Source organism: Nycticebus coucang, chromosome X (genome assembly GCF_027406575.1).
Source record: "Nycticebus coucang isolate mNycCou1 chromosome X, mNycCou1.pri, whole genome shotgun sequence".
In the NCBI taxonomy this organism is placed as follows: Eukaryota; Metazoa; Chordata; class Mammalia; order Primates; family Lorisidae; genus Nycticebus; species Nycticebus coucang.
In genome coordinates this window covers 162505533-162520486 of record NC_069804.1, presented here as the reverse complement: position 1 = coordinate 162520486, position 14954 = coordinate 162505533, and the positions used below count along the sequence as shown (strand labels likewise).

General features: G+C 42.0%; 1 protein-coding gene and 1 non-coding gene across 2 annotated transcripts in view; both read right to left on the bottom strand.

Annotated features, from left to right (window-relative positions):
• Window positions 1-14077, bottom strand: part of HPRT1 (hypoxanthine phosphoribosyltransferase 1) — a 43003-nt gene extending 28926 nt beyond the window's left edge. The window contains exons 1-3 of the mRNA XM_053580164.1: window positions 13882-14077; window positions 6116-6222; window positions 3395-3578 (exon numbers count right to left, since the gene is read on the bottom strand). Coding sequence (XP_053436139.1) covers window positions 3395-3578; window positions 6116-6222; window positions 13882-13908 — 318 coding nt within the window. The 5' untranslated portion in view covers window positions 13909-14077. The remainder of the gene's footprint in view (window positions 1-3394; window positions 3579-6115; window positions 6223-13881) is intronic.
• LOC128578682 (U6 spliceosomal RNA) lies at window positions 1489-1595 on the bottom strand. The gene has a single exon (XR_008377822.1). It is a non-coding gene; the product is annotated as a U6 spliceosomal RNA (small nuclear RNA).
• Window positions 14078-14954: the final 877 nt, after the last annotated feature.

The window sequence follows — 14954 nt, the reverse complement described above, 5'->3', positions numbered from 1 at the left end:
ATCAAGGAAATGCAAATTAAAACCACAATGAGATACCACCTTACCCCTATAAGAATGGCATTATTAGAAAGTCAAAAAAACAATAGATGCAGAGAGAAAGGAACATTTACAGACTGTTGGTGGGACTACAAATTAGTACAGCCTCTATGGAAAACAGTAAGGAGATTATTCGGAGAAATAAAGGTAGAGGGCAGCGCCTGTGGCTCAGTGAGTAGGGCGCCGGCCCCATACACAGAGGGTGACAGGTTCAAACCCAGACCCAGCCAAACTGCAACAAAAAAATAGCCGGGCGTTCTGGCAGACACCTGTAGTCTCAGCTATTCTGGAGGCTGAGGCAAGAGAATCGCCTAAGCCCAGGAGTTGGAGGTTGCTGTGATGCCATGGCACTCTAAGGAGGGCAATAAAGTGAGACTCTGTCTCTAAATAAATAAATAAATTTAGACCTACCATTTGATCCAGCAATCCTACTGCTGGGTATATACTCAAAGGAAATAATTTTATAACAGAGACACCTGCTCTTGAATGTTTATCACAACACGATTCACAATTGCAAAGATATGGAACCATGGAGTACTACTCAGCCATAAAAAGGATGCAGCACAGGGATGGAACTGGAGACCATTATCCCAAGTGAAGTATCTCAGAAATGGAAAAACAAACACCAATTGTACTGTTGAATAATTGGGAACCAAACAATATGCACGCATGGGCACAAAGAAATATAAAAGTTATTAGAATCCAAGAAGGGGGGAGGGTTAAAGGGGGTGAGCAACAAAAACTTACCTAGTGGGTAAAATGAATGCTATTGTGGTGAGAGGCCAACTAAAAGCCCTGATGTAAATATTATACACGGTATGCATGTCACTAAACATTTGTACCCCCTTAATATTTTGAAGGAAATAAAACTGTAGGAAAGAAACTAACAATTCAAAATAATAAAATAAAATAAAGTATTAGAAATTATAAGTGACAGTGATATTTGGGATAACTACTTTTTTATGATTTTCTACATTTGTATTTTTTAAATAAACATGTATTTTTTTAATCAGGAAAATACTGTTTACTTTGAAGAAAAAAGAGATGTGTGTTGACATTGTAATGCTTCTTTATATATTCCGGAAACACTTAATAGTTCATAAAACATTTCTTTAGGATTAGTACAGATCAGCCAGCTTTTTTTTTTGGCCAGGGCTGGGTTTGAACCCACTACCTCTGGCATGTGGGGCCTGCGCCCTACTCTTTGAGCCACAGGCGCCGCCAAGATCAGCCAGCTTTTAACTCAGTTTCAAGTTGATCAAGATCAGCTTATAAAATTCACACTAACATCAATGTTACTGGTGCTGCAAATAATGTAAAATTTCCATTTATGGTTTTCTCAAATCAAGCTGCCTAGCTTTTTTTCCCTCAAATTATTACTTTCATTTTGCTTTGTTGCTATGCCTATACACTGATTTTACTTAAAGTCATCTTCATTTTCCAGTGGTTAAAAAAAATAGGGAACGCCTCATGAATTTGCACATCATCCTTGTGCAGGGGCCACGCTGATCTTCTCTGTATCATTCCAATTTTAGTAGATGTGCTGCTGAAACGAGCACAACTGCCTAGCTTTTTATATGCATATGTGAATATCTTTCATGTCAAGCTGTTGAATTATTAAGTAGGGTAGAAACGTTACTTCACATCAACAGATAGTACCCTGGAGAGTTTTTTTAACTTCTACCCTTAATAGTAAATCTACACAGAATTTTACATAAAATATAACATTTTCTCTAAATGAAAATTAACCTAAAAATATTCTTTGCTTACGTTTAAGACTGCATGTTTTTTTTTTTTTTTTTTAAGGCGGGGGGCAAGACTGCATGCTTTTTATCAGTTGAGAAGTTCAGCTTAATAATTCTCTAAGACCTAAAACTAACAGAGAAAAAAAAACAACTAAAAGTAGAAAATGGAATAAAAATGTCAAAGTGATTTTACCACTCCAAACTGCTCTTACAATTATAAAATACTTCTAGAAAGAAAATATTAAAGTTGCCCTTTCTTTTCATTTGTTTTTCAAAGAAAGAACATTCTGTGCAAATCCCTACAGATAAGTCATAAAGTAACAAAAGTAGTAAGGCTGATTAAGATTGATTTGTGGGGTGGGGGTCTGGGAGGGAAGCTACAGGAGACCCAAAAGATTACTCATACCATGGACTGGAAGTACATGTTCTGATACATTAAAGGCTGGTCAGCTACAATGTCAGCAGTTGTACTGACTAGAACTAAGTTCTGATGTAAACTAGCAATCAATAAATCAATTACGTACATTGAATACAAATCCAAATTTTGTATTTAAATAAGTTAAACAAGTCTTTCTTTAATTCAAGTAAAACTCTGACAAGTTAAAAGGAGCTTAGAGTAGTAAATAATGCTATGATGCATGGGCATAAAGGGTTTGAATGGGAAAGGGAAAATGTCTATGATAATATTTAAATGGTTGGTTGCTCAATCACACATAGGACTGATGAAAATGTGAAAAACGTCAAAGACCTGAGTCATTCATATAGATGATTAATGGAGAGAATGAAGGTTGGATGTTAAATGTAGATAAATGGTCTTATTCTCAGTAAAAATGAGAACATAATGCAAGTTTCTACAAAGATGGACTAGAACACTGATTTATGATATAGTCAAGACACTGGACATATATTCTCATCTTCAAAGAAGTGAGGAAAAAATTCCTATTCTAAAGGAAAAGAATAACTTCGTAGGAAATAACATCCCAACATAAAACCAGAAAGAAAGTAATAGCCTAAATTAATAAACATCAAACATTCACAAGATCAAAGAAACTATCAATGGAATTCACTTGTAAAGATCACACTGATTTTGTTTTATCTCAGAGTGTCAATATTCTGATGCACTCCAGATTGTGTAACACAGGCAGAGTGACTGTGAATCAAAAGTGGTTTCTTCAATTTGCCAATGCTCTAGTTTCACATGTGCTTTCTGGTAGCTCTAGTTTCACATGTGCTTTCTGGTAAACAAGTATTGAGCCATTTTATTTATCAGAGCTATTTCCACATGACTTCAGTGTGACTCCTCCCAAGCCATTCTATCTCAGGAGAGCATATCTGCCACCTATAAGTAAATAGAACCAGAAAAGCATCCCAAGTTCCAACATCAATTCCTCCAAGGTGAGTAGTTTAGAAAAGAAAATATTCACTTTGATGTAAAGTACTACTGAATATATTAGAAATATGTCACAAATGTTGGAATATGTTGGAAATATGTAACAAAGTGAAATGAATGTGTTAAGTATGGTTTGCAGATATTCAAAAAATGTAAGAAAATAATTTTTCTATGATTGCTCCCTTTTCTAAAAAAAAAAAAAAAACATATTAAACATACGTACGTAGTAGCTCTTCAGTCTGATAAAATCTACAGTCATAGGAATGGATCTCTCACTATTTCTATTCAATGCTTTGATGTAATCCAGCAGGTCAGCAAAGAATTTATAACCCCCCTTGAGCACACAAAGGGCTACAATGTGATGGCCTCCCATCTCCTTCATCACATCTCGAGCAAGCCGTTCAGTCCTACAGAAATAAAATCAGAAATTTAATAGAACGTTTCATACACTTAAACTCTATAACAAACATCTCTTAAGCATTAAACTTTCACAAACATACCCTTTGCCCCCATTAAGCAAATCTTTGCTTCATAAAGCAAAGAATTTGATAACTTAAAAAAAGCAAGTATACCATATCATCTATCATACCTGTTAAAAATGCTAATAAAAACAAGATATCATCTTTACCTATTAGACAGGCAAATTTTGACAAATGAGATTTCTCTGATAGTATCAACATTGGAAGAGATTGTGACAAAAAAGGGCATTCTCATGCATCTTTGGGAATATAAAATCATGCGACTTTCTTAGAGGATAATTTGGCAGTACCAAAACATTCAATAAATACCTTTCCCTTGACCCAGAATTTCTACTTAAGATAAAGTTGAACAAATGCTTAACTACATAAAAGAACATTCCTCTCTAACACAGTCTGTAAGAAAAAAATGGGCGGTGCCTGTGGCTCAGTTGGTAGGGCGCCGGCCCCATATACCGAGGGTGGCGGGTTCAAACCCGGCCCCGGCCGAACTGCAACCAAAAATAAATAAATAAATAAATAGCTGGGCGTTGTGGCGGGCGCCTGTAGTCCCAGCTACTCGGGAGGCTGAGGCAAGAGAATCGCTTAAGCCCAGGAGTTGGAGGTTGCTGTGAGCTGTGTGAGGCCACGGCACTATACTGAGGGCCAAAGTGAGACTCTGTCTCTACAAAAAAAAAAAACAAAAAAAAAACGGAGAGATCTTGAGTATTATTAATAATGGACTATTTAGGCTTGGTGCCTGTAGTTCAGCGGTTAAGCGGTTAGGGTGCTGGCCACGTGCACCAGGGCTGGTGGTTTTGAACCCGGCCAGGGTCTGCTAAACAACAATAACAATAAAAAATAGCAGGTTGTGACGGGTGCCTTACAGTACAGGCTACTTGGGAGGCTGAGGCAAGAGAATAATTTAAGCCCAAGAATTTGAGGTTGCTGTGAGCTGTGAGGGTGACATAGTGAGACTCTGCCTCAAAAAAAAAAAAAAAAAGAAAGAATGGACTGGTTAAATTAGTTATGGTATATCTATAAAACAGAACGCTATGTTAAAATATGAGCTAGCTTAGGCTGGTATGGTGGCTCACGCCTGTAAACCTAGCACTCTAGGAGGCCCAGGTGGGAGGATCCCATGAGATGAGGAGTTCAAGACTAGCCTGAGCAAAGCCAGACTCTGTCTCTGCTAAAAATAGATTAGCTGGGCTTGGTGGTGGGTATCTGTAGTTCTAGCTACTTGAGGGGCCGAGGCAGGAGCATCACTTGAGTCCAGGAGTTTGAGGTTGCTGTAAGCTAGAGGCTGAGGCCGTGGCACTTTAGCCTGGGCAACAGAGTGAGACTCTGTCTCAAAAAAATAAATAAAGATTCCTGAAAAAAAAATATATATATATGAGCTAGCTCTAGATGCACTAATATAAAAAAGTTCAGTTATTTTTTTTTTGGAGAGAGGGTCTCAGTCTGTTGCCCCAGCTAGAGTACAATGGTGTCATCATAACTCACTGCAACCTCAAACTCCTGGGGCCAAGTAATCCTCCTGCCTCTGGTCCCAAGTAGCAAGAAGGGACTACAAGTGTGTACCACTATTTCTGGCTAATTTTTCGTAGATATAGAGATCTTGCTCTTGCTCAGGCTCGTCTCAAACTCCTGACCTCAAACAATTCTTCCACCCTAGCCTCCCAAAGTGGTAGCACTATAGGTGCTAAGCCACTACATCAGGCCTGCAATACATTTTAAAACTGTATGCTAGTACATACCCATGTGTTAAAATCTATTCATATAGGGCCTGTGGCTCAAGGAGTAGGGCGCCGGCCCCATATACCGGAGGTGGTGGGTTCAAACCCAGCCCCGGCCAAAAACTGCAAAAAAAAAAAAACCAAAACTATTCATATATATGCACATTTGCTTATAGTAAAATAGCGGGGCGTTGTGGCGGTGCCTGTAGTCCCAGCTACTCGGGAGGCTGAGGCAAGAGAATCGCCTAAGCCCAGGAGTTGGAGGTTGCTGTGAGCTGTGACGCCACCGCGTTCTACTGAGGGCAATAAAGTGAAACACTGTCTCTTAAAAAAAAAAAAAAGAAGAATATTTAGACACACAAATCAAGTATTCACATACTTAAGTAAGGCTTTTCATTGTAATTCATTTGAGGAGAGATTTTCAAGCTAGATGTTCAGAATAATCAAAATCTGACCTTGCTCTACCCCAGCCCATTACCCTGTTCAGGTTTGAAAAATCAAAGACTCTGTGATTAGAGTTCTTTCCAATCTCCCTTCAATGTTTACTTTGTTCTACTCCCTACAGATTTCCATTATACCATGAGTTATACTAGGTAATTAGTAAGGCCACCATCTTTTGTTTTCTTTTTAGCAAAGAAGGCTTTAGAAATAGCAAGTTGGCCTAGTTCATATTCAAATTTCAACTACTAAAGACAATTATAATTAATAGCAAGAAAAAACAAAAAGACTTCAATTTAAGATCTTACTAACCTGTCCATAATTAGTCCATGAGGAATAAACACCTTTTCCAAAACCTCAGCATAATGATTAGGTATGCAAAATAAATCGAGGTCATAACCTGGTTCATCATCACTAATCTGAAAAAGAAATATAGCTGTTTCAATCAGAGCACTACAGGATATAAACATTTGACTGGATTTAGATTATTTAAAAAAACCTTTATGTATCAGAGAAATGTAGTTATGTTATCAAGAACTGTTAACTTTGGAGGTATGATAATAAATTATATTACATAAGAAAACAACCATGTCTTAGTTAAGAATGTAGAGGTAAAATGTTATAATGTGGAATGTCCTTTAGGTCGCAAAGAGAAAAAGAAAAATTTTAAAGACAAATGTGGCAAAATCCTGATAATATTTTAAACATGGGTGATAAGTATATAAGGATTCAGTATATCGTCTCTCCATTTTTGAGTATATTTGAAATTAAGTGAAAAAAACTAATACACTACAGTCTAACAAGATAAAATATCACAATGAACAAGAAAAACTGCTGTCCTTCATTTCAAATCCAAATAGCCTCTCTCATCTCACAGTAGGGTGGGAAATGACCAAAAAAGCCAAATGATCTTTCAAAAACCCAAAATCCTAGAGTCTGAGATTGTTAGTCAACTTGTTGAGTCGGACACACTAGATAGTACATACTCCAAAGCTGTTTAAGTGGGACTACGTACTGGTTGTCTTGATGTGCCTAGCATCTGTCACACAAAATATTTAACACCACTGATGATGAGGTACCTGTGGTGGACAATGTACCGTAATTACAGTGTTATAACAATTTTATTTAGTTCTTTATTCTTTCTTTCTCTTTTTTTTTTTTTTTGAGACAGAGTCTCACTATGTCTCCCTTGGTAGAGTAACATGGTGTCACAGAGCCCAGCAACCTCAAACTCTTGGGCTTAAGCTATTCTCTTGCCTCAGCGGGCTGGGACTATAGGCGCCCGCATGTCCAGCTATTTTTTTTTTTTTTGGTTGTAGCTGTCATTGTTGTTTGGCAGGCCCCGGCTGGGTTCAAATCGGCGAGCTCTGTGTATGTGGCTGGTGCCCTAGCCGCTGAGCTATAGGTGCTGAGCCTATTCTTTGCTCTATATTCCAAATTTTCTTCAATGAGTATATATAACTTTTAAAAAAAATTCAATAGTCTTTCATATAAATTATCTTTGGCAGTATATATTTTTACATATACATATAAAAAGCATAGGGAAATTTTAAGATACATTAAAACAAAATACACATCAATATATAAAAATATAAGAGTGTGGGGCGGCGCCTGTAGCTCAGTGAGTAGGGCGCCGGCCCCATATGCCGAGGGTGGCGGGTTCAAACCCAGCCCCGGCCAAACTGCAACAAAAAAATAGCCGGGCGTTGTGGCGGGTGCCTATAGTCCCAGCTGCTCGGGAGGCTGAGGCAAGAGAATCACGTAAGCCCAAGAGCTGGAGGTTGCTGTGAGCCGTGTGACGCCACGGCACTCTACCGAGGGCCATAAAGTGAGACTCTGTCTCTACAAAAAAAAAAAAAAAATACATATATATATATATAAGAGTGTGAAGGAAGGAAAAGATGGGTGAAGTGTGAGTATGAAGAAATATATCAAATGATAGTAAATGAGGAATTACCACTTTCTACACTTTAATATTTGTTTTTTCATTGTCAATGTCACTATTACTAATGACTAAATCCCATTTACCATTATATTCAAATTTTATTCAGAGAAATAAGCCAGAAAGAACTATAACATCATCTCACATGATATTCAAGATTAAATATCTTTCAAATCTCATTCATAAAGCTGATTACTTAAATGGTGGCAGTTTTCAAGAATACTAGTCAAGCCAGGTGTTGTGGCTCACACTTGTAATCCTAGCACTCTGGGAGGCCAAGGTGGGCAGCTTGCCTAAGCTCAGGAGTTCGAGACTAGCCTGAGCAAGCTTGAGACCCTGTCTCTACTAAAAAATAGAAAAACTAGCCGGGTGTTGTGGTGGGCACCTATAATCCTAGCTACTTGAGAGGCTGGGGTAAGAGGATCACTTGAGCCCATGAGGTTGCTGTGAGCCATGACGCCACAGTGCTCCACCAGGATGACAGAGTGAGACTGTCTCAAAAAAAACCAAAAAACAAAAAACAAAAAAGGAGTGCAGTGTCTGTGGCTCAAAGGAGTGGGGCGCCAGCCCCGTGCACCAGAGGTCGTGGGTTCAAACCCAGCCCCAGCCAAAAACTGCAAAAATAAATAAATAAAAAGAAATACTAGTCAAATCATAATTAAATCTCAGTGTATCAGTTAACACCTATTGGTCGTCTCCTATTTCACTTGGTATTGTATTAGTACTTAGAGATAAGCAGCTTACCTTTTAATAAATTTAAAAAACATAACTTAAGATTTATAATATTGTTCACAGAATTCAGTTATATTTTGAGGTTTCTACTGCTAAAAAAATTTGAGGTCTGTGTTGTTTCTCTTTCAGTCCCAAAAGCTCAAAATTTATTTTGAGTTCTAAGACTTTGGTGGAATTTATTTGTTGTCAGGTTGGCTCATACTACATGTGCCCTACTTTGACCCTGTGCACATGGTCAGGAGGCTGGCCATAATTATCTTCGGGTAAATGGACTGGGACATGACCTTAGGCCTAGCCACATGGGGACACAGTGCTCTGCAGTGGGCAAAAGCCAATACTAATTTCTTTTTAAATAAACATTTAGTACCTTCATAAGCAGAAAAAAAATTCATTTGTGGGTGAAAAACATTATGTTAGATCCACTAAGATTGACTGCTAATATATCTGCTAAACCTTTACATTATGTTTATATTAGAGCACATTTACTACAAAAAGAATGGAAATAGGACATTTATGTCACCTACAGGAGCATTCCAAGAATATTTTTCTACACTTGATCTTAGCCAAAAGGCCGAGAAGCGATTCAAGAATATTTTTCTGGGCGGCGCCTGTGGCTCAAGAAGTAGGGCGCCGGTCCCATATGCTGGAGGTGGCGGGTTCAAACCTAGCCCCGGCCAAAATAAAAAAAAAAAAAAAGAATATTTTTCTAAGCAAATGTTGCTTTTATAAATTTTATGGACTGAAATATAGTTCATGTTTGGGGAAAAAAGAGTTTGTTAGATTATTATAAGATGACATAATACACATTCACGTGAGACACATCAGAATCTATCTGCTATCATCTTACGAGACTAGAAGTGTACAAATTCGGGGCGGCGCCTTTGGCTCAGTGAGTAGGGCGCCGGCCCCATATACTGAGGGTGGCGGTTCAAACCCGACTCCAGCCAAACTGCAACAAAAAAATAGCCAGGCATTGTGGTGGGTGCCTGTAGTCCCAGCTACTCGGGAGGCTGAGGCAAGAGAATTGCCTAAGCCCAACAGCTGGAGGTTGCTGTGAGTTGTGATGCCCTAGCACTCTACCGAGGGCAACAAAGTTAAGACTCTGTCTCTCTTAATAAAAAAAAAAGAAGAGAGAAGAAATTAAAAAAATAGAAAATAGAAGTGTACAAATTCATAGTGCTTTTAAAATCAAGAAGATCCAGACTGCCAAAAATGACTTTCCTGAAGCTTACTTACCCAAGTCCTCCCAGTTATTCACTTCTGCCACAAGAACAAACCAGGCCCCACCTACAACTCTTTGAAATACATACAGTATTTGTAACAGACTCCTGTAACCCTCAAAAAGACTGACTGCCTGGCTGCTGGTTGTGTGGTAGCCTAAGAGCTTCAGGAGTCTTGTTTATTTCAAAGAAAGCCAAAGCGAATTCTACCTGGGATTCATTCCAGACATACAGTTTAAGAATACAGAAAGATCAGCAGGGATGTACTAAAAAATAGAAATTCTATCTCTATCAATATACCAAATTGATTTCCAATCAGAAAAGATCTACATATCATATTTATGTCAAAGTTTGGTTTGTTATTTTTTAATTGAATCGCTGAATCCTAAAATTCTGGGCTTTAAAAAAAATTTTTTGAGAAAGGGTCTTGTTCTTGCCTGGGCTAGGGTGCCATGATGTCATCATAGCTCAGTGCAATCTCAAATTCCTGGGCTCAAACTATCCTCTGGCCTCAGCTTCCAGAGTCGCTGGGACTACCAGCAGTGCACGACCATGTCAGCTAATTAAAAAGTTATTTGTAGAGGTGAGGTGTGGTGGCTCACACTTGTAATCCTAGTACTTTGAGAGGCAGAAGAGGGAAGATCACTTGAAGCCAGAAGTTTGACACCGGCCTGAGCAAAAAATTAGCCAGGCATTATGGCATGTGCCTGTAGTACCTGCTAAGGCAGGAAGATCACTTGAGCCCAGGAGTTTGAGGCTGCAGTGAGCTATGATGACATCACTGCACTCTATCTAGCAGGGGTGACAGAGCAAGACACTGTACCAAAAAATTTTTTCTTTTATAGAGATGGGATCCTACAGTTGCCCAGGCTGGTCTCAAACTCCTAGGCTCAAGAAATTCTCCCACCTTGTTGACCTCCCAAAGTGCTAGTATTATAGGTATGAGCCACCACAACCAGTAGTAAAAAGATTCACTTACGGTTTACTACTTCAAGCTTATATGACAACATAACTCCTCCCCAAAGGCAAAAATAAAAATTCATAAAACTTGGCTCGGCGCCCATAACACAGTGGCTATGGCACCAGCCACGTACACCAAGGCTGGTGGGTTTGAAACCAGCCCAGGCCAGCTAAACAACACTGACAACTGTAATAAAAAAATAGCTGGGTGTTGGGGGCAGCGCCTGTGGCTCAGCAGGTAGGGCGCCGGCCCCATATGCCGAGGGTGGCGGGTTCAGGCCCAGCCCCGGCCAAACTGCAACAAAAAAATAGCCGGGTGTTGTGGCAGGCGCCTGTAGTCCCAGCTACTTGGGAGGCTGAGTCAAGAGAATCGCGTAAGCCCAAGTATTTGGAGGTTGCTGTGAGCTGTGTGACGCCACGGCACTCTACGGAGGGCGATAAGGTGAGACTCTGTCTCTACAAAAAAAAAAAAAAAATAGCTGGGTGTTGTGGCGGGCACCTGTAGTCCGAGCTACTTGGGAGGCTGAGACAGGAAAATCGCTTAAGCCCAAGAGTCTGAGGTTGCTGTGAACTGTGATGCCATGGCACTCTACTGAGGGTGACATAATGAGACTCTGTCTAAAAAAAACAAAAACAAAGGGCGGCGCCTGTGGCTCAGTCTGTAGGGCGCCGGCCCCATATACCGAGGGTGACGGGTTCAAACCCGGCCCCGGCCAAACTGCAACCAGAAAATAGCCGGGCGTTGTGGCGGGCACCTGTAGTCCCAGCTACTTGGGAGGCTGAGGCAAGAGAATCGCTGAAGCCCAGGAGTTGGAGGTTGCTGTGAGCTGTGTGAGGCCACGGCACTCTACTGAGGGTCATAAAGTGAGACTCTGTCTCTACAAAAAAAAAAAAAAAAAAAACACACACAAAAAAACAAATTCCTAAGCAAGTGAACAAAAACAACATCTATTTGTTGAGTACCTATTATTAGTATATGAGAGACCTAGGTTTGAGTCAGTTTCTCCTCTTAATAACTGTGTGACCTACAGTATGTCTGTTAATGTCTCTGAGACAGTGGTTCTCAACCTTCCTAATGCTGCCACCCTTTAATACAGTTTCTCATGTTGTGGTGACCCCAACCATAAAATTATTTTCATTGCTACTTCATAACTGTAATTTTGCTACTGTTATGAATCATAATGTAAATATCTAATATGCAGGATGTATTTAGGTGACCCCCTGTGAAAGGGTCATTGGACCCCCAAAGGGGTCACAACCCACAGGTTGAGAACTGTTGCTCTTAGGCTTCAAAGATTCCTCATCTGTACAAATGGTAATAATATCATTGCAGGATTATTTTGAAGATTAATTAGGACTATGTATGTGAACAGAATGATAGTTATTATCTCTATTGGCAGTCAGGGAACTTGCAAGGGTTGTTTATTCACATAAACTATCCTACAATCTTTTCAGTAATACCAGAAGGTAATCAGCACCTCAGAAAGAAATTTAAAAAACCCTCAACAGGGCTGGGCACGGTGGCTCACTCCTGTAATCCTAGAACTCTGGGAGGTTCAGATGGGTGGATTGCCTGAGCTTAGGAACTGGAGACCAGCCTGAGCAACAGCTAGATCTCATCACCATTAAAAATAGAAAAACTATCGGGGCCTTGCAGCCTGAGCCTGCAGTCCCAGCTACTTGGGAGGCTGAGACATAGGATGCTTGAGCCCAAGAATTTGAGGTTGCTGTGAGCTATGACTCCATGGCATTCTACCGACAGGGACAAAGTGAGACTATCTCAAAAAAAAAAAAAAAAAGTAAGCTAAGGCATTTAATAAGCAGGGGGTTTGGCTATTTTAACAAGCAAGATCAAAAAGGTGGGAGAGGGACAGCAGCCCTTGGCTAGTTCTTCAACTAAGAAAAAGAGGAGACAAGACACCAGATACTGGGTTCGGGGCCCATAGCACAGTGGTTACGGTACCAGCCACATACAACTAGGCTGGCAGATTCAAACCTGGCCCAGGCCAGCTAAACAACAGTGACAACTGCAACAAAAAATAGCTGGGCATTGTGGCGGTGCGCCTGTAGCCTAGGTACTTGGGAGACTGAGACAAGAAAATTGCTTAAGCCCAAGAGTTTGAGGTTGCTCTGAGCTGTGATGCCAGAGCACTTTACCAAGGGCGACACAGTGAGACTCTGTCTCAAAAAAAAAAAAAAGATACCAGACATTGATAAGAATGTTCTTGAAGGCCCAGACTCTTCACGTTTTGTCCCCTGGAGCATCAGACAGCATGGGATCCAGATTCTAGGATACAGGAATTTAAGGTCTGATTTAAAATGTTCTCATGTCTTCCCACTAGTTTCTTAGTGTGTAAAATAGGCATAGTTGGCTCAGCGCCCATAGCTCAGTGGTTAGGGCGCAGGCCACATAGACCAGGACTGGTGAGTTCAAACCCAGCCCACCCCTGCTTAACAACAATGACAACTACAACAACAAAGATAGCCGGGCATTGTGGCGGGCGCCTGTAATCCCTTGGGAGGCTGAGGCAAGAGAATCACTTAAGCCCAAGAGTTGGAGGTTGGAAAGAGCTGTGACGCCACAGCGCTCTACTGAGGGCAACATGGGGAGACTCTGTCTCAAAAAAATAATAGGCATGGCTAAAAAATAGGCATGATTACTGTTACAGGAGCTATTGTGAGGCTTCAAGAGGCAATGCGTAGTCCCACAAATATGAATTATAGTATCTGCAGAGCGAAATGCAAAGCCCAGTGCCCCACACGCCCTCCCACGCTGACGTTTTCCATGCCGAGGTCCCAGCCAGAGATGTCCTGAGGACCTCGTCATCACATCCCAAACTTCCAGAGAAGGGCCTCTCTCCGGAGAAAGCCCCACGCCCTCACCCCACCGATCATTCCAGAATCGGCCCTCTGCCCCTCCCCTCAGTACGCTCACAGGAGGCACATGTCAACCAAAACGCCATTTCCACCTTTCCTTCCCACACGCTGCTCTCTCTTCCTAGGGCTCTCCTAAGGAGGGACCCACCCGAAACCCCGCCATTCCGGCCTCATGTAAAGTCAAGTCCGAACCAGGGAAACTGTGGCCACCCTCGTCCCCGGGCTTCCCCGGGCACAGTGGCCCGAGCCCGCACTGCGGACTCCGAGCCTCAGGGCCCGGTCGCCGCCGTTCTGCCACCGGCCGCGTGGGCCTGGGCCGGGGAGGGCTGGCGAGCCAAAGTGCTCACCACGACGCTGGGGCTGCAGGTCGCCATAACGGAGCCGGTCGGCACGCGGGATGACCGCTGAGAAAGAGGAAGCCGGCTGCAGAGGAGAAGAGGAGGCGGAGGCGCAGCGGGAGGCGGCGCCGCACGGGAAAGCCGAGGGGTTCCCGGGAACGCTCTTCGCAGCCGCGCACCGCTTTACGCTGGGGAGAAGCAGGCCCCGCCCTGCCCTCGCCCCGCCCCCGCCCCCGCCCCGTAGGCCCCGCCCGCAATCGCCCGAGCTCCTCAGCGGGCGCGGACTGGTTTCCGTGCACTCTTGGTGGCCTTGGGAATTTTCTCCCGGAATAAACGGAGACTCCCCCGAACAGCCTCTCTCCCTCTTTCCCTCAGTCTCCCATTCAGAGGTTCCCGAGTCCCCGCACCTGCCGCCGTCTGCGTTTCTTCTAGTAGGTCTAAACTGAGAACCAGCTTTTCAGGTTCCAGTCACCACGTGGCTTCTTGAGACAGGCTTCACCTTCCCAAGACCTTTGCTCTACATCGCAGCTTCCATTTTCCTGACCTGTGGCCCAATTCTTCCAAAAATCCTTAAGTTGGAAGAGTTGATACACCTAGAGCCCTGGAGTTGGTTAGATCAGGGTACAGATCGGGGGGGGGGGGGAACACTTAACTGCTTTGTAACTTCGTGAACATCAGACTTTAAGCCTCTATTTTTGCCTTGGTAAAGCGATCATATCAGCACTACTGTTAACATGATCACTGTGAGGTTTAAAGAAATACATATATGTGTGTGTGCATGTATATGTATATATGCATATATATGGTACAGTACGTAGTACATAATCAGTAAATATGAACTACCGCTTTATTTTTCCTTTTCACAATTTCCTGTATGGAACTAAAAAAAATCTTTCCCCCTGGGCGGCGCCTATAGCTCAAAGGTGTAGGGCGCAGGCAGGCCCCATACGCCGAAGGTGGCAGGTTCAAACCCAGCCCCGGCCAAAAAACTGCAAAAAAAAAAAAAAAAATCTTCCCCTGCAGGCTGGGCACCATGCTCTGGCCTGTAATCCTGACACTCTGGGAGGCCGAGCGGGGTGGAT